The sequence below is a fragment of the Calliopsis andreniformis genome, chromosome 1 (genome assembly GCF_051401765.1).
Source record: "Calliopsis andreniformis isolate RMS-2024a chromosome 1, iyCalAndr_principal, whole genome shotgun sequence".
Classification (NCBI taxonomy): Eukaryota; Metazoa; Arthropoda; class Insecta; order Hymenoptera; family Andrenidae; genus Calliopsis; species Calliopsis andreniformis.
In genome coordinates this window covers 4,014,898-4,034,363 of record NC_135062.1, presented here as the reverse complement: position 1 = coordinate 4,034,363, position 19,466 = coordinate 4,014,898, and the positions used below count along the sequence as shown (strand labels likewise).

The 19,466-nt window shown below is 30.1% G+C and overlaps 1 protein-coding gene across 1 annotated transcript in view; it reads left to right on the top strand.

Annotated features, from left to right (window-relative positions):
- Lim3 (Lim3 homeobox protein) overlaps positions 1–13,715 on the top strand; it is a 110,150-nt gene extending 96,435 nt beyond the window's left edge. The window contains exons 3-8 of the mRNA XM_076376349.1: positions 1,005–1,179; positions 4,587–4,789; positions 5,664–5,856; positions 9,001–9,167; positions 11,294–11,509; positions 13,534–13,715. Of these exons, the coding sequence (XP_076232464.1) occupies positions 1,005–1,179; positions 4,587–4,789; positions 5,664–5,856; positions 9,001–9,167; positions 11,294–11,509; positions 13,534–13,715 (1,136 nt within the window). The remainder of the gene's footprint in view (positions 1–1,004; positions 1,180–4,586; positions 4,790–5,663; positions 5,857–9,000; positions 9,168–11,293; positions 11,510–13,533) is intronic.
- The last annotated feature ends 5,751 nt before the right edge of the window (positions 13,716–19,466 follow it).

Below are 19,466 nucleotides of genomic sequence, written 5' to 3'. Positions count from 1 at the left end.
CTAGGTGTCTATTTAATGATTGTGATCTAAAAAGTGTCGGAATGTAATAAATAGGTACATTTTGAAACTATTTAGAGGTATATAAATAAGTACGAAAAAGTAAGATTCAGTAATTGAGATTTGTCAAGATTTTAAAATTATCTTCGAAAATTATCACACAATCATCAATCATGGCTCAGAATATGTTAATAACAGATAAAAACATAGTGACTTTTATCTGTATGTACATACAATTAATTAAATCAGTTTGTTAATCGAAATTTAAAAATTATACAGATCTCAAAATTTTCTGAATTTGAGTTAAGGTTTATAACGTATTAAAATTCTAATACAGGTGCTGATTAATATTGTTATTTAGCTATTTAGACATTTTAACATATGTATTTGTATTATAAAATTTTACCGTGATAATTAATCATTGTAATTAAGAAAGTGCTGTTCGAAAGATTTATCAGTTTATTACTAATAAATGTAATACGTGTTCATTAAATAGTGAAAATATAAACTTTCAATTTTAAATCAGTCTAAATTTGACATAAAAATGTATCCTATAATACAAAATTAAACCTTGTACATGTAATAAGTATTTATGTAAAACATTTACGTTATTAATAAATTTCGTACTCTTCTTAAAAATGTTTAGACATATTTACTTCAAATGGCAACACTGTGATAGAGAGCTGTTCTAATAACTACAAAACTACAGTTTTATATCTAACACACGTATCTGTTTGTTATATTTACTGCAACAGAAGTTACAATTATCAAATCACATAATACTACTGATATATCGCAAGTACTTGCACGATAAATGTTTAGGTATACCTTGGTCAGAATAACTAATATTAGTAATAGAGTCAAAAGTAGTTACTGTTAAAAGAATAAAAATACCCATAACATTTTAGGTTAAAAGATTATTCTGTATTTCCGTTATCAGTAAATACTGATATTAATTATTTTACAAGTATTTTTTCCTCTTACATGGGTGTTCATCACTGTTACAGCTTCAATACCAAAATGTGGCGGTTGTCAAGAAGCAATCTTGGACAAATATGTTTTGAGAGTTCTCGAAAGGTGTTGGCACGCAAGGTGTCTTACGTGCCGGGACTGCGGTGCAAGACTGACTGACAAGTGTTTTGCGAGAAATGGTCACGTTTTCTGCAAGGACGATTTCTTCAAGTAAGTACCAATACTTACTCTTAATTGGGTAATAAATCATTCATACACGTTGGTTATAATAAAGATGTAATGTAAGGGAATACTGTTCTCTCTGTTCAACTTTATTGGAAGTTTATGTATCTGTGTATGGTAAAATTAAACAGTATTAAATTGAAACAATATTTCGTATACGAATACTTTTTTAGAAAGCGATTTTAAAATTGCTATTAGGTGCATCATTAAATATATATTCAGATACATAAAATAGTTTTATTCGTGCACATACTTAGTATATAATAGGATTTTTAATTAACTGAAGAGAATAAAACTTAAAGATTTCTATACTAAAGTTGCTATTATGTTGCTTTCCGATATGGGAAGTATATTTATATACGAATAAGAAATTCATTTATTTGGGATTAATTTATTCTAATACATATTAAATTAATATTATACCTATTTACATTTTATTTTATGAAAAGCCTATTTACATAATAACATGAGTTAGAACTTTCACTGAATAATATCTACAGAATCTAACAGAATTACCGATAATCCTCCTATTTAATTTTTTTTCCTATTAAATGCTATCATTCAATAATATCCTTTGTATCATTCAAATCATTTAATATAAAAAAATGACCATACACTTCTTCAAGTTCTTTTTATTCATACTCATTTTTAATAAAGAGTAACACTTAATGTTACTTGTACAATACATTACATTATTATTACTATTATTAGAAATATTTTTTTTTCAAGATTAACGAGTAAAACATAAAATTAACCCACTGAATATATTTCTCTACCATAAATATGTGTATCTTTACATAGATAACAATAGGTAAAACGTATAATATAAAGTTTAAAAAGGATAAAAATATTTTACGTGAATTTCATAAAAATTATTAAATGCTATATTAATTCTCTTTTTAATATGAAATAAAACTTTCATCTCGCAAAATCAAACTATTATAACTGACTGCATACAGTACGTATACGTAGATATAAATTTCCAGTACGTGTTATAAGCACATAAGACATGAAATAGTGAAGATATGTACTATATATTATGTAATCACTCGAGATGAGTACAAGTATAGTTTTTTTTATATTACATTATCTAAGCAAATAGTAGATAGATGTAAACTCTTATCGATGGTTACTTATGGTTAAGACAAAAATGGATAATTTAAAGTTGCGCACTACTTGCATTGTAGATAATAAAACAATGAGAAAGAGAGAAATGTTATGTGCATACTTACATATCCGTCGCTAGTATTGATTATGTTAGAAGAGTGTGCCTTTTCTCATCTACCCACACCTTACAAGCTTGAGACGCCATTTTTCTTCTCCTGTTAGCCGAATTGAAGGAACTCACTTTCCTCCCCCTTGGTCGTACCCTCCTTTACGGTGTTCTTGCCTTTTCATGCTATCAGAATTTCCAAGGGGATGAGGAGACTTATTTTTGCAATAAATTCAACAATTTAAGAAAATCATTTTGAGCTTAATAAATGACTGATTTATTTTTAATACCACGTTCAAGAACTGAGTAAATTACTCTTTCACATCTATTCCGTACTTTTAGCGCGTTACAATCAACAATTATAGTCTATAGTTATAGTGTATAGTACAGTTATAGTCCATAGTAAATCATTATTAATTTTTCTTAATTCACATATTCGAAGATGATTACTAAATGTTATTAAATTCACATGTTCAAATTCTAAAGATATATTACCGTTGGTTTGAAAATTAAAAAAACTAGACGAGGATTAAATTTATAAACTACAAACAAGACAGAAAAAATATAACTATACACGACAGAATTTCTTAGAATTAGTTCATGTTTCGGATACATACGAATAAATTTTGAATCAATATTTCTTCTGTAAGATTACTTAGGTTATTTTTGGATATTTAACAAGTTACTGACTTTATTCATACTTTCGCAGTTTTATATTTTAAAATAAAAATAGCTAATTTGTTTATTAAACTAAAAATTATATAATACTATGCCTTTGTTATACACACAATCAAATACAATCTTATACTTATGTGTATATTATTTTGTACTTCCTAAAATATCGATTCGGAACGCCTATGTAATAGCAACCGGTCTAGCATCGCTTGCATCAGCTAATTTAAATGTATTTTTAACTAATATTATGTGTTCCTTTTTCCAAATATTACTAGTGAGATTAATTATTGGTCCAAGCAAGCTTTGATATAATGTTATCAATAATTAATTAGTAAGGGATCATCCCGAAGTGTCTATCCCCGAATTTGATGAAACTGCATATAAGGAAACTGAAAATATTGGATACACATTTTTTTATTGCATACCAAACATTCATATTAAAGAGATGAAAATCGCCTTCAAAGTTGAGAACAAGAAACCTCTTTATGTAAACAGTGTTTATAATTATTTATTTAAGATACCTATACATAAACTACTTATATATTACTTATTATATTTTTGTTATTTTGTCCAACAAAATTATGATTATTTTTCTTGCAAATTTGCTTGCGGATACTAGATATAAACAGAAAGAAACAAGATACGAATAATCTGAAATTTTGAATTTTGAGTCTTTAAATTGCAAAAAACATCGTAAGAAATAATTACAATTGCAGTTATATTCACATATTTTGCAAAATTGTACATTGAAACGCGATTTTTCTATAAAATTGCATATCAATTATTATTTCAATATAAAATAGATGAATGATTCATCTTATTTCATTTATAGGAAGAAATTCTTAATGAATCAATGATATATCAAGAGACGCGGTAGTGTCTTGCCATCAAATACATGAACCGTCGCTGTCGCGTATTTTTTGATATCTTTCAAATTATTTTCAGTTACTAAATACATATCTAAGACTATATCTACTTACTTCATTGAAAAGTACAGGGTGTTCCATAAAACCGTTTACACTTAAATTTAAGTTTACTTTTAAGCACAAAAATCTTTATATTAGAAAAACTCGATAGTTCAGTATCTTATCATTCAGATAAATGAAATATACAAAAAATTTCGTTTTCCCTAAAATTGCAACAGAGATACTGCAGATATCCCAAATATGTGTATCTAAATAATGTAATGTAACACGAAGACATATCATTCCAGTTAATTTCAAAATATGACAGTGACTGATTACATTTGTTCAATTATAAACTATAATTGTTTTATTATTGATTATAAATACATTGTTGTCTTACATATTAGAACGGTTCTAACATCTCTCAAGCGATTATTAATGATAATTTTCTAATTCTCTCAATCATAGTACGTATACGAAATTAGGTAAATCTTGAATGTTTCATTTTACAAAGGCAGTGTCGCCATAATATGCGGCGACACATTACTATGTCTAATACGCGAACGTAATGTGAAAAATGTTGTATGTTGTTGGTGTGGCAGGCGTTTCGGGACGAAATGCGCGGGCTGCGGCCAAGGACTAGCACCGTCGCAAGTCGTGCGAAGGGCACAAGAGTTGGTCTACCACCTAACCTGTTTCTCCTGCGCCCTTTGCTCTCGACAATTGGACACTGGCGACGAGTTCTACCTTATGGAGGATAGGAAACTTGTTTGCAAGCCTGATTACGAACAGGCAAAAGCAAAAGGTAACGAGAATGTAATTATACATATGCATTGCATGCTTCAATTCGTCTCTTCACAGAATTATTTTAATACCTATTTTATCGAGTCGGATCAAGAACTTATTTATCATTCAATGTTTCGGTATACATATGTGTACAGAGTGTTAAATAACAGATGTTCAAAATAAGACGAAATTGCGTTTAAAGATTCATTTCTGACTTATTAATTGTGAAAGATAAAATGCGCGAGAATTTTATCAGACTGGGGACTTATTTTACTGCCGGTGCGTGTTAGGCAGGTCAGGCGCAGCGATATCAGTAGAATATGTGGGTTCTCAAGTGAGACATTTCAGATGTATTTCAGACATTTTATTAATAACTGACAAGTTAAAAACGAAGCTTCAAGTGTAATTTCAACATTTTTAATTTGCTTCTTACTTTAGTGTATACAGTCACATCTTCAAATTTCACTCTTGCTAATTGTGAAGGTTCGTGTTTTATGAGTGGCTCTATTTGAATTATTTTTTATAGTATCGTTTTCTATAAGAAAAAATATATTACACATTTGTACACAATTCATAAAAATATCAATTCACTTGTATAATCGAAAATTAAAATACATATTTCTCTGTGATTATCATAATAATTATTATAATCATTGTTCGAGTCAAGTGTAGAATTTCTTCGTAACTATGTGAAGCGAGTCACTTCTTACGTCAGTGGCTATGATAATCACTGCTTTCTTCAAATGTTTATAATTAACAAACAAACTGTTCTTGATTATCGTCTTAATTTGATGTCTGGAATCACATCTTGAATTTTGTTTTTAGTAACCAGCTGCCTAATGATGTATACTGTAGCAAGCATTTAAATCGCATTTATCGTTTTTGAATCACAGAATTAGCTGATGGAGGAAGTATAGATGGTGACCAACCGAACAAGAGGCCGAGAACGACAATCACGGCAAAACAATTAGAAACACTTAAATTAGCTTACAACACCAGTCCCAAACCTGCGAGGCACGTACGAGAACAGCTCTCTCAGGATACAGGACTCGATATGCGCGTCGTTCAAGTTTGGTTCCAGAACAGGTATGTTCACTCGAAATACATATGTTCAAATGCGAGTATTATGAATGTAAATTCTGCTGATGTAGAGCTCACCAAATATGAAGAGCTAATGATAAAAATTCTCAATGGTTAAATTATTAATAATATCACAACGAGCTTAATAACTTGACACACGTTCATTATATCAGTTTTGTACAGATATATTTTTAATATCTGAGAATATGTTTCATCTAATTCTAATTATTATAGTAATTGTGATTGTTATTTGTGCTCGCTATAGAACAAATCTGTCTTCTTCATTTACATACACTTGAATTGTGAATATAGCCTATAATAATTTATAATAATTATTAACTTACTGTTAAATAAAATTATTATTAACTATAATAATTATAAATATAAAAGCAAGAAAAAGTACAAAGAAAATAAAACGTATAATTTAAAACATTTCATGGATTCTATTTTGCAAACGAAGGATGTGCACCAATGTAATTGTAAACATTGTATAGGTTCGCTTTTAACATTTAATGAAAAATAATATTTACAAATTTAAAATACACTTCAAATGTCAATAAATTATTCACATAAATCATTCTACCAAAAAATTCAGAATTTTAAATGTTTTCAACACGCGAACTTTTAATTAATATTATGCTTAAATAGGTACTTATATAAATGTGTATGTTACGGGCACATCGTTTACTGCATAGTGAACTACGTATTGGGTTTAAAGTAGTTGGGATACCATAGAAAAACAATTTCATCAGTACCTCTGAAACCATTTATACCAGACTCAATTAGAAGTTTTGAATGGACAGAATGATATGAATTTATTTCTCCCCTTTCATCACTTTATTTAGTTTCTGAAACGACCTTTATTATTTAAGGAGAACATTTATATACTTCCTATACATTTTATTTTTGCAAACAGCTTAAAAATTAGTATTTTATTGAAAAATACACTGAATATTTCTAATAAGTACTTATATTATTACATATATTTATTCTTCGTGGCTTTACTAGTGCCATGTTTTTGTGAGAACAATAGTAACTGAATATTTGAAAAAATGTTCTATTTTCTAATTATTGGTATATTTGTATATTTTGATATGTTTTGTTATTTCTGTAAACTTTTGTCTGTAAATAATTTTTGAAAAATCATTTCGATTTAAATGTTTCCTGATACATCTATCTAATAAAGCGCAAATGGAGTGTAATATTAAATGTTTAAATACTATGTGTAACAATAAAATTTTAATGCATAGGACATTATAGTGGACTAATAAGCAACCTTTTTTAATTATCGGACCATAATTAGCAAACCTGTGCATGCTCCAGTATCATGCCATATTTACATCTATTGTTTATTTTACAGAATGTTAAACGTAAAACCTTAATACCTTGTTTTAAGCACTGTTACAACGAGGGTCTAGTCTATGTTAATTAAATCTGTTAGGTGTTCGCGCATTACCAATTAACATTCACATGAAAATCTTGTAGCAGATATTATTGTTTATCATAACATTGGTATATTCGTTAAAAAACTTTAACACTGACATTTTTCTAGATGTGTAAAATAATGTTGACTTCAAATTTTAAATATATTAAAATCAAGGATTTATTTTGAGAAATATTCTAATTTCACATCATATTCGTAATATCTTCTATAAATAATAATTATTTTATCTGTACATATAATTTAGTAAAAAATTATTTAATGTTCCTACACTGTGAATCATTTGAACGTATTATATAATTATATAATATGTACATATCACGGTTTATCAGTTATCACTAAGAACTCAGTTTCCAGATATTTTTGCAGTTCGTACTTTCCTTATCACCCTCTTAAAAACGTAAGTGAACTCGTGTACAATGTAGCACAAAAGGTTAAAAAAATCACCTTATCCATATCATAAATATAAGTGTCAATATCTAATGCAAGTTCATGTTCATATTCAATGCTAATCCAACACCTTTGTGTGCGAACAGAGGTTGGATGCACTTATTGCGATATCTGTAATCAATGAACATAGATACGAATAGGTACAAAAGTTGTAAAAACGTGCACATGTCGGATAGTTTTCTATTTTAAGGAGTCGCATAAAAAGTACTTGCGAAGATAAGGTTGATACTTTCTTATAATTTTCAATAGCAGCAATAAACAAAAATTTAACTTCATGCGCGAGAAGTTGAATCATTAGAGTGTTTGAAACGACAAGATAAATTTCCTTCGTGAAATTTCTAGCTTTTATTTTAAAAAGCTTAGTTCTCTTATGATCTTATCATTGCACGTGTTCTTGTACTCATGATATACCATCATTAACTTTACGAACTTAAATAGAAAACCTTTCTTATGTTATTGGAATTATTCGACTTATTTGTTAAAGGAAATATTAGGTAAAATTATACATTCAGGATAATATAGTATAATAAAAATATATCTAAATAAACCATCACAAGATTTACATCTACTGCCACCTTCTGGATGAATTAACTTTATTATTTGTATATATTATTTGTGTAGATCATAGTTCAAATTTGAATGTCCTACTGTATTCCTATTGTCATTTCATTGAATAATAGTGACCCTGAATAAAGAAGACTGTGAATAATTAAAATCCGGCTAATCGAGGCCTGCTATGTTAAAATTGGATATAAGGTTATAAAAAAGCAAATAGGAATAAGATAGTATCAATGCCAACAATTTCCAATCATAGTTTTTGCTGTGTGTGTTTTGAGTCTTAGGTCAACTATTTCTAAAATAATAAAGTTGAAAGAATTACGTTCTTTGCAAAAAGTGATACTACCGTTTTAATCAGTGCAAGTTATTTACAGTAAATAGTTTCGGATAATAAAAGAACATTTCAAAATTTTGAGAATTAATAAATACCTTTACAATTGTTTCTGCATAGAATCATTTTCATTAATCTCTAGTAAAATATCTTGTATTTATTAAGTAGATATTTACATTATTTATTAGTAGGTACATGTTCTTCTTCGTACATTAATATTTCTAAAACATTCGATTTTAAACTGAACATGTATAAAGGTTTTTTATTCATCTGCATTTTCAATATTCTGTATTGCATACGCGACGTTTGAAAAAATAATTATATTTTTAATTGATAAAATGTGACTATAGAATTGTCATACTTTTAACAGGAGGGCAAAGGAGAAAAGATTGAAGAAAGACGCAGGTAGAACAAGATGGTCCCAGTATTTCCGAAGTATGAAGGGAACGGGTGCTGGTGGTCACTCACCTAGGCACGATAAGCTCCTTGATAAGGATGAACTTAAAGTCGATTTGGACTCCACTTTTGGTCATCATGGTACGTACTTATTTTCTATTTTTCCATTCATTTCATGACATCATTGATATCAACTTCCCTTAATTTCATAATTAAAGTTAGAAATGTTTTGAAAGAGTAATAATATTCAACTAGTTTGCAAAAAATCATTTATAAATATAAAATATTGCAAAAAACATTTTTGTATGGTCTAAAATGTTCAAATCTTAAAAGTTAGGCATATTTGCATATGTCATGTAGTATCCTTTGCCAAAAATTATCTAAAATGACTATATTGCACTTTATACCATTCTACTGTAGTCGAAAATGAATTAATTATTGTATTTTTTATTAGAAGACAAAAAAACGAAAACAAATACAGAATTTAAAGAAGTTTGTTTCCCTTTTGTTTTCGTTTCAATGTCAGTTACACGTAGACTTTCATGTACCCAAGCGTTTAGTAGAGGGGCAGACGATCTCGTCAATTATTCAGAAGTTCGTGGAGGCTAACTGCCGGCTCGCTATGCCGAGATTTCAGGAAGATTGCGCACCATCCTCGAATTTATGTCTATCGTTAACCATGCACACAGCAAAATCTCGTAGACCTCAGCAATTGCTGAAATTTTAAACGACTTGATTACTGAGTGCCCTTCTTTTACCCTACAGGAATGTCAATTGAATCATACATATTGTTTTTATTTAGAACATACATACGCAATCTTTTTTCATTTCTGAGATTCATTCGTAGGAGTATATTCGAAATGGAAGACATAGTTTGTAGAAGTAAACAAAGCAAAAAGCAATTATTATATGCATATTTTCTAACAATGATTATTTTGAAAGTTTAGCAACTAACATTTTTTAACAATACTAATATACCAATTTGAAAATATTATTACTTTAGCTTAACCCTATAATTGTTAGGTGCTGATTAATTTTGGTTTCTAATGACGCCAATATCTAAAATTATTCTTGGAAAAACAATACATATGTATAAGTGTTTGTGAATTGCAAAATTGATACAAAGTTTTGCAGAATTGTAAGTCAAGGTATACGTCAAATAGTTAACAAAACTAAATAAAAAAGTCTAAATAAAAAAGATTACCACAATAAAATCCAATAAACTTTTTATTTTGGAAGCCAAGTATCTAGATACTACATTTATGGCCATAATAGGATACATGCTCAATCTTTTTTCATTTCTGAAATCATATATTCTTATTGTAATAAGTGTATTTTGTTTTCTGGGAAAGTGAAATTCAGTTGATAATTCAGCATAGAATCGCTAAATGAACTCAATAGTCTAATGCATATATTATAACTATGTATTATATAATTTGAATAAGTATCAATTTTACTTGCATTTTAAGCAGAAGATACTTCAAGTAGAATAGTTGTACAAAATACTCTTCTTAATTTTCTGATAGAGATACAATATTGATAAGCGATCAGTTTGTAGATTTGTTTATAAAGATAATTTTATTTATGTCTATGCTTTCCTACAAATTCAGTCTTAGCTTACACATGCTCGAAAACGCATAGTTTTATAGATACACGCTATAAGCAGCAAGAAGAGATAAAATGTTCCTCGTTGTTTCATTTTCAGTGTAAACATAGTTTACGAAACAAAAAATAACATGATATTAATTTAAACATTTTGTATTACACTACATTTAATCAGATTTTGAAAATTAAACATAAGATTGATTGAAAAGTTAACACTTCTTTTATATTAGAAACATATCACGCAAATAAATCACAACAAAAATTAAATTTAATTTTTGGAACTAATGTCAAAAAAGATCGTGTTGCAAGAATTAAGTCAAACTAAACAATTTTTATTTAAAACTGTCGAATGACACTAACTCTTCGTTTGAAAGTAACGCGATGTACATATTATTAAGTATATTAAATAATATCTACTAAATATAATACTATACAATAATGTCAATTAATAAAAACTATTCTTTTATGACTGGAACTTAATAATTTGTACAACTTTCTTTTCATATGAAAGATTCTACAAACACAAATAGTACTTACAATTACAATTACAATTCTTTTAGAAAATATGCATGAGATATGAGTTATCACAATAATGATATAATTATTTTATAGAGAGGATTTCTAAATCTCGATACATTAATTAATTGGACATGTATCTTTAGATTTGAGCAACGATAGTTATGGTACAGTGGTGAACATGGGATTAGATGGCGAAGGTGCAAGTCCAGGTGGGGGTGGAAACGGAGCAGGTGGAGGCCCTCCACGCGGTTATTTAGGTGCAACAACTCCCCCTTATCTCTCAACGTCCAGATCACCGTCCTTACCACCGCAGTTTCCGTATCCACCGGATGCTGGTCTTTCCGTTTACACTACCCTCGGTAAGTCAACGCAGTATTGTCTGTACTTGCGAAATTATGACACGATTTCCTAATATACATTACTAAATTTTAATCGAATTATGTTACTTGTCTTTGGTCATCACATGATTCAACTTACAACAAATTACTAGCTACTGTTAGATATCATTAATTTTCAGTAATGTTGATTATTTATATAAATACATGTAATGTAGGTAGTCGTAATTTCGTCATACTAACGTTCGAAGCATTTTACAGTGTCTTTAAATACATATTTAGTAAACATTTTACGATTTTAATTATTAGTTCATGGATTTCTCATATGTGGCAAAATTGAAAGCATTGGCAAAATTGTCGTCACCGACCTTACGTAAATGTTCTCGTCTATTGTTAATTTTCACAAATTAAGTAAGAAACATAGAAAACAGTAAAACTTTGACTGTACCCTAAACCCTGTTACGTCCGTAACGAAAAGACATATTTTCTTTCTCCTATTTTCTTATAGTAAAGGAGTTGCAGAGAGGAGAAAGTTTTCCAGATGTGTCGTTTGCCAACTAACAATTGCTTTTCAAACGTGGCCACCCAGGTTCGGTGCATAAATTCAAGCACTGCCAGAATAGGGACTTAAGGACGCAAAAGTCTTTAGAAACTGCGGAGTCGCGGCGGTTCGTGTCCTTGGCGTTTTCCCTCTTTGTAAAAACCGTGCCAACCCCGAGCCTGGCTGGGTCCATATGGTCCCGTACCGTAGTGATAGAAAACAGACATATTTTCCAGTCCCTGTTTTCTCATTGACTTTTCAAACTGGGGGAGTAAAAATCCTAAAAGGCTCCTCGGCAGTCAATCTTAGATTCTTGGTCACAGAGTTCACGTCTTTGCAGCTCCTCTTAAGCACACAACATTTTGTTCCAACACTAAAGTATCCCAGAATAAAGTTCTTAAATGAATTGATTCAAAAACGGACTTTATTTATTTCACGCGATATTTCCAACAACCTTTATTAATAACTATTTGATTTAACCCATTAAACACTAAATAATATTAGCCTTACTTTTTCACCGCAATTTTTATTTCAAAAATATTTTTATATAATATATAAATATTTTTTTCAAAATACTTACTATTAACTAATAATAATTAATATGAATATTAATACATATTCTAAAGAACTACGATTTTCAAGTATCATCAGAAGTTTAAGTATACTTTGTTTATAATAGTTTTTAATGTAGGTGTAGCGGCTACTTAACATAAAAAATATTGGAAGCATCCTCAAACGAGATTTTAATGAAAAATTGACCATGATTCAAGCTTTGGGAGTCTGTAACAGAAATTTATGTGCCTAATGTTCGTTATTACAGAGAGCGAAATAGTTAATAATCCTTTATTTTTATTTTTTCCGAATGCAGTAACTTATAAATATCCTGTAAACATTATTTACAGATATTGTATACATTATTACGCGTCTGAGTGAATGGTATCTTAGCCATAAGTATATCTATTCTTCAAACTCAATTATGTCGTAAATTAAGTCAAAAAGGAAAAAATGTTATGCTTTGTATTTTTCTTATTTTTTCATAAAGAATCACCTCCTGCCTGCTTGCACATATTATTTGAAAATACCCTGTATGTAATACCTACAATAATAAGTAAATAATTACACAATATTTATATAGACTAATTCTACCAAAATGCTAGTTATAATATGAAAATATACTTTCACTAATCAAAAAAGTCTCAGAACTAATATAACTAAAATACGTGCTGTATTGCCAGTTCTAAATCCTGTATCCTAATAATAAGAAAACCTTTTGTACATATTTCTTCAACAAAGTCCAAATGAAGGATTTAGTTATTTTTATATCTAGATAAAACCAATTTGAAAGTTTAATTTAATTATCATAATGCCTATAAAGGCAGTTTTTAATTATTTTTACTACATAGTGTTTATAAATATTTGTAAACGATTTTAATTTAAAATCTTACATATACGAGTGTTTCCATCCCCTGTTCCAAGCAAAATCGATTTAACGAATAAATGATTTCAGGAGGAGCGGGAAACATGGTACCAGGACCAGCGTCAGATTTAAGCAATGAATCGAGCGGAGGCGGTGGTGGAGGTGGCGGAGGCGGCGGAAGTGGTTACCCGGACTTTCCTCCCTCGCCCGATTCATGGTTAGGCGAACCACCACCTCCGCATGCTCACCACCATTCCCATTACGCCACATAACCCGTCAAACTTATGCGTCGACAAATGCCGTTTCTAAAAACCATTCAACACAAGGCGTTCACCTGACCATTTCTTCGACGAGATGAAACACAACAGAAAGGCTAAATTTGAACCCTCCATCAGGTTAGCCAATCCACCGTGGATCGTAAACGCTGCATCCTCGAGCCTCGATTTCGAGAGAACACCTCGATGTATCGCCAAGGAAAATCGATCGAAAATGCCGATCGAAGACTAGCTCGAGCTAAGGGTGTCGTTTGCACCGTATTTAGCACCGTCCCGGCCGGATTCCCGTTATCGAAATGACGCTATAAGTTGCTGTCGTAGAACGTGTTACGCTGGCAGCTAATACGGTTACGCGACAGGCACTCGATAGTATGATCAATCTAAATATATTTATGTACAAGTTCCTCGTTTCCCGGTACTAGTGAAGTTTTAGTCGTCGAGTAAAAGAAATAACTAGAGGGTAGTTTAGTTGTGTCGCGAGTCGGACGTTCGCTGGCACTTGTGTGTCCTAGTGATGCTGAAGAACGATCGGCTACGTTCGGTTACTTTCGAGTGTGCACTGTGGTGTTGTTCGAAACTATCTAAGTATTTGGAAATTCCGGTAAAATGTCGAACAGAAGGTCAATTACAAGTTTTGTAAGGTGCTCTCTTCTGTTGAATCGACCATGTACAATCGTAATCGGACTTCGAACGACATCGTTCCCCTCGTGAACGTCAATGGGACACATTTCTGTGGTATACCGCGCTACGCGACGCTAGAAATTTCAGGTGTCGTTTATTGTAAATAGTTCAAATTAGATTCTCTCGTGCCCCGATAAGAGGAAGAGTGAAAAAGGAATACAAATGAAGAAGAAAGGATCGGCATACGATAATCTTTACACGAGCGACACCGTCCGCAAATAAAACTCAAGATCGAAAGACAGACACCTTGAAACAATAACGAATCTTTTCCAATGAACTTATCGATCTCTACGGAAATGAATTACAGTGAAGATTTTTCGATATTTTTTATTCGCGGAGCTATTCAAATAGTGCATGAGAATTTAGAGGAACACCGAATGGAAGGGCAATATTGATTCACTCGCAGCACAGGCTGTTTCAAAATTATAGGTATAAATTAAACTGCATAATAAAACTGATGAAAACGAACAGAAAAGTCTTAATAAACATAAGCTCAAAAATTGACAATTTTGTATACTTACATTTTTCAAAATAAAACATGTTCATACAAAAAGTATGTTCAAGTGCATATTATAAAATATAAATATAAAACACTATGCAGGTACAGGATGTGCAGTTACAGATGGAGGAAATTGTGAATCTAGATATCAAAATTAGATGAAAAGCAACAATAATGAAATTATATTTGACATGTAAAGTTTATCTAAGTCTAGGCACACATAAGCAACAATCGATGAATAACAATTTTGTCGATTCTAAAGACCGATTACAGATTTTATTTAACAGAATTTTATATATTGACTGTCTTCTTATCTATTAGATAGAAAAAGGACTGTTCAGTCTGTAATTGGCCTTTAGAACTGACAAAATTGTTGTTGATCGATTGTCAATCGCGTGTACCTAGTCTAAAACTCGGCAAAAGTTCTAAGACTATTGCTAGGACCAAATTCATGATAGAAGCCGAAACAAATGTCGAGTCAAATGTCATAAGATTTCATTTCAAATGTGTGAGATAATGACTCTTTCATTATATTTATAACACCCACTATTTCCGTTAAATTTTTATAACTAAAAGTGAAGACAAAATCGCAATTTCATTATTTTGGATTTTCATCTTATGTAGATGTTAAATATAAATTTTCATCTATCTGTAACCAAGTACGTTGTATGTAAAATAAATATGAGATGCTGAAATTAGTAGATATACTAAAAATTAAGGGAAGAAAATTGATGAAAATAAAAGGAATAATTTAGCATATAGAGTGTTTAGAAAAAATGCAACTATTTTGAATACATTTCCGTATTGATAAAAATGTAAATAAAACTGATTTATAACGTAATCGTTTAACATATCATTTATTTTACAGTTCGTCTAACCGAACCAAGAAATTGATTTGCAAGGTTGATTACGATGATCTCAAATACAATTAGTGTCCGGGCTTATGTTTATTAAAACCTTTCAATTCTTATTATAAATTCAAAGTTGTTGAACACCTTGTATTACATCATCACTTTTGATTACAAGAAATATTCGACGTTACAATACGTACAAACCTGTAAGGAAAAGCGAAGGCTTAAACAAGTGTCATTTAATTCTCGAACGGCAAGCCAATGATACACGAAACTATGCCTAGAAAAATTAATTTGGAGCCAGACACTGCCGATCGAGGATTAAATAAAATTAACTTTAAAATATAGGAGTTGATGAATATCAATAATTCCTAGATTTTATCAATCAAATTTGATTAATCATTTTTTACTTTTAACACTTTGATGGGGTAGCTTTTGTGAGAATTCTCATATTTGATAATACAGGTCAGCTACATTCTACAATGCTGTTTCCCGAATGATTATAAAAAAAATCGATTTATAATACCTCTTCCAATAAAAATAGTGAGAAAATTGCAACATGTAGTCTGGTGTTTAGTGAATAATAAAAGTTCACTAACATAAAAGAATGAAAAGAAATTACTGTTTACAGAATATAGAATTCTATTGAGTCTATGCATAAGTTTCCATAGTTTATTTATAGAGAGTACATTCTTACTCAGTATTTATTATATCTACTAATCAGATGTTTTTCGTATAAAGTACGTCCTAACGATCGAAATAAACAATAATTTAATAGAACCAGAAGTCATGAACATACTGGTTTTAAAAGAACTTTCTTATTCTCAACTTTAGAATGATGTATTAAATTGGTCCAATAATGTTCAAAGATTATCATGCAGTAATATAATGTGTCTTTATATAATTAAACAGTTTTTCCTTTTTCATTACTCATTAAATCTTTGCATTTAGTATTTCATTTCACTACTACAATTGCAAATCGAAAAGAGTTGAGTCAAATGCTTGTAATATATCTGTTTCAAACACTTGTAGTTCGAACAAAACAAGACTCATCATTCAGATCAAACCTGTCTATTCTAATTGTAGATCTTCTAAATTCTAAATTATTTTGGATATGTTCTTTTGTCTACAATATATTGTTTCTGTATATAAAAGAAGATTAATGTTTTTAGCACTGTAGCAATTGTTAAATATCTAACCTTTAACAACTGTTACAATTACATAAAAATAATAATTTAAATAAAAACCAAATGTATAGTACCCTTTATTGTCCGCAATTGACAAGTCATGAGAACTTTTGCATAGACTTAATATAAATTGAAAGTTTTAAAAGACGAAGGAAATACCTACTACATTTTTATAAAAATTGAGATTTCTTACTGTATGAAGGTGAGATGTGATGCTTCTTCATATAGTATTTTATTTCATTTTATCGCACATTAAAAAAAGATAAAAAGAAAGGTGGACGTGTGTTGTGGAAGTAAAATGTAGGAAGTTTTTGAAACTCAGCTTATTACAAACTTAATATTTGTAACATGTTCCATCCAAATGGTCAACTAACAGCGATTTATAGGAATTATTTATATTTATCTAATCCTTTAAGTAAAATTCCATAATAAAAGACATTGGTGCCAGCTGTGGACCTTTGTTGATTGAACTGCGTGTAGGTTTGTTCCGCCACGAATCGTATGCAGCCTCGGAATCATTCTACTTTCCATGAAATCGTATACAATCAATCGAGGTGATGGTAAAAATGTACCATAAAAATGTCTTACGTAATCGGTTAACTTATTAAGGCCCAAAGTTGTATAAATGCAAACTAATTGGGAGACGTAAATGTATATACCTTAATATATTATTTTGTCAAAACAGAAAAGACATTTTATATTGTGGACAGTGTATAGATGTCCGTTAAATGAAAAAGTTCCACAAAAAAGTCAACGATTTAAAAAAAACTAGTATACTCTAGTGTTATAAACACTTTAATTTCTTTAGTTCCCAAAATATTGCAAAATCTAAATCAGTATGGCAAAATAATACCAAAAAATATTAAGCTAATCATTGAAATCCCCTTTCATAAAAATAACATAAAAGAACGGAATTAAATAATATAGATTCACTAAACAAGATAGTGAATAAAATCTTCCGTTTACGGAACCTTGGGTCTTAATTGGGTTAATAATGTTAATTCCGATCTGTGTGTTAAACAGCATAATTTGATAACCAACAGTAAATTGTTAATCGTGTATTTTTACTACAGAATATTTCTTTCGAATCAGCGTACCGTAGACCAGTTTTGGCAATCAGAACTTCTGCGCAGTGCTTATTGGACTGAAACGAATGAGTTATGTATAGAACTTATGTCGCAAAGCATTTTGGAAGGATTCGGTATTGTTATTGTTGGTGTTATTAATATCATCATTCACCAGTTGTCGGTTAAAAGTAAATTCTACTCTTACAATTTATTAAAATTGTTTAGTTTCATTGTCGGTTTCAACTGTTGTTTCCATTGTTCGATCATTAAATAAACGTAACAGCATATCTATGTTTGCAAGGCAAAATGACCTAATTGTAAGTCACTTTTGTTTTCGAAATATTGGCATTTGAAGCTTTTAACATCAATACTATCTTATGGACCTGTATTTACTTGAACTCTTATTTTGAAAAGAAAAAGTTCTTTCAGAAAATATAAATTTTATATTCTAGATCTTAATTAAGGCCTTAACTTGAATTTTTTCAAGCTGTGGGATAGGTCGTTTTGCCTTACAGCCACAGCAATATGAAATCAAGTCAAAAGGAATTCCTACCGACTGAGATATCGATTGATCGATCTAATCTTAAACTAATTTCAGTTGTACAAAGACCTGAATTTGTTAAAACTATTTTTTGAACTTGGATAAACTGCAGGAGACGTATAACCTACATACATATGTAATCTTCCGATGCTTCTTAGACATAACTGAGAAACAATTTTGCCATGTCTTTGGTCGTAAGCATTAGCAATTTTCGATAGGTATATGTCGTAAATGTCGTGTAAAGTGCAACTACAATTATGGAAAACTAATAATAAAAAACTGCAAGTTTAGTCGATCAATCGCCATTTCCAAAGGTTGGTTGCGTTTTTATATAAATGTGCAATAATATGAAGCGTACTTCAGTCGATTATGCGTCGCAGTTTCGCACGTGCTCTTTAACAGATCGGGCCCATGTAAGTAACTTGTCGCTTGAAAGAAAATTTGAAAACTTGTAGAACTATTTTTTGAGAATCGTGCGCCTCGTATTATTCAAACGAGTAAATACTCATAGGTTACTCATGCGACAAAAACCAAAATCAAGATGGATACAGAAAAAATATCACTGTAGAATTGTACATATATATAAATATCGTCCCTCGTTCATTTTACCCGCGAGAATTCAATTGCTCGAAACAAAAGAAGCAAGTGACGAAGAGGCATATAGAAAAAATTGAATGTGTTGTACAGTTATGAGAATACATACTTCTTATTGGGTTTCGCAAAATGAAAAAAATGAAAGAGAAAAAGAGAAAGATTCACGTGACTGGCGTAATTCTTAAGTTCATCGATACGAGTTACTACGAATCTTTATATTATTATCTAGTCATCGAGTGATAATAAAAATTCTATCATAATCTATACTACAATGTACTTTGTATGTTTCAAGTTTTTTATCTTTCACCCGTCTTTGCTGATTTCTGTG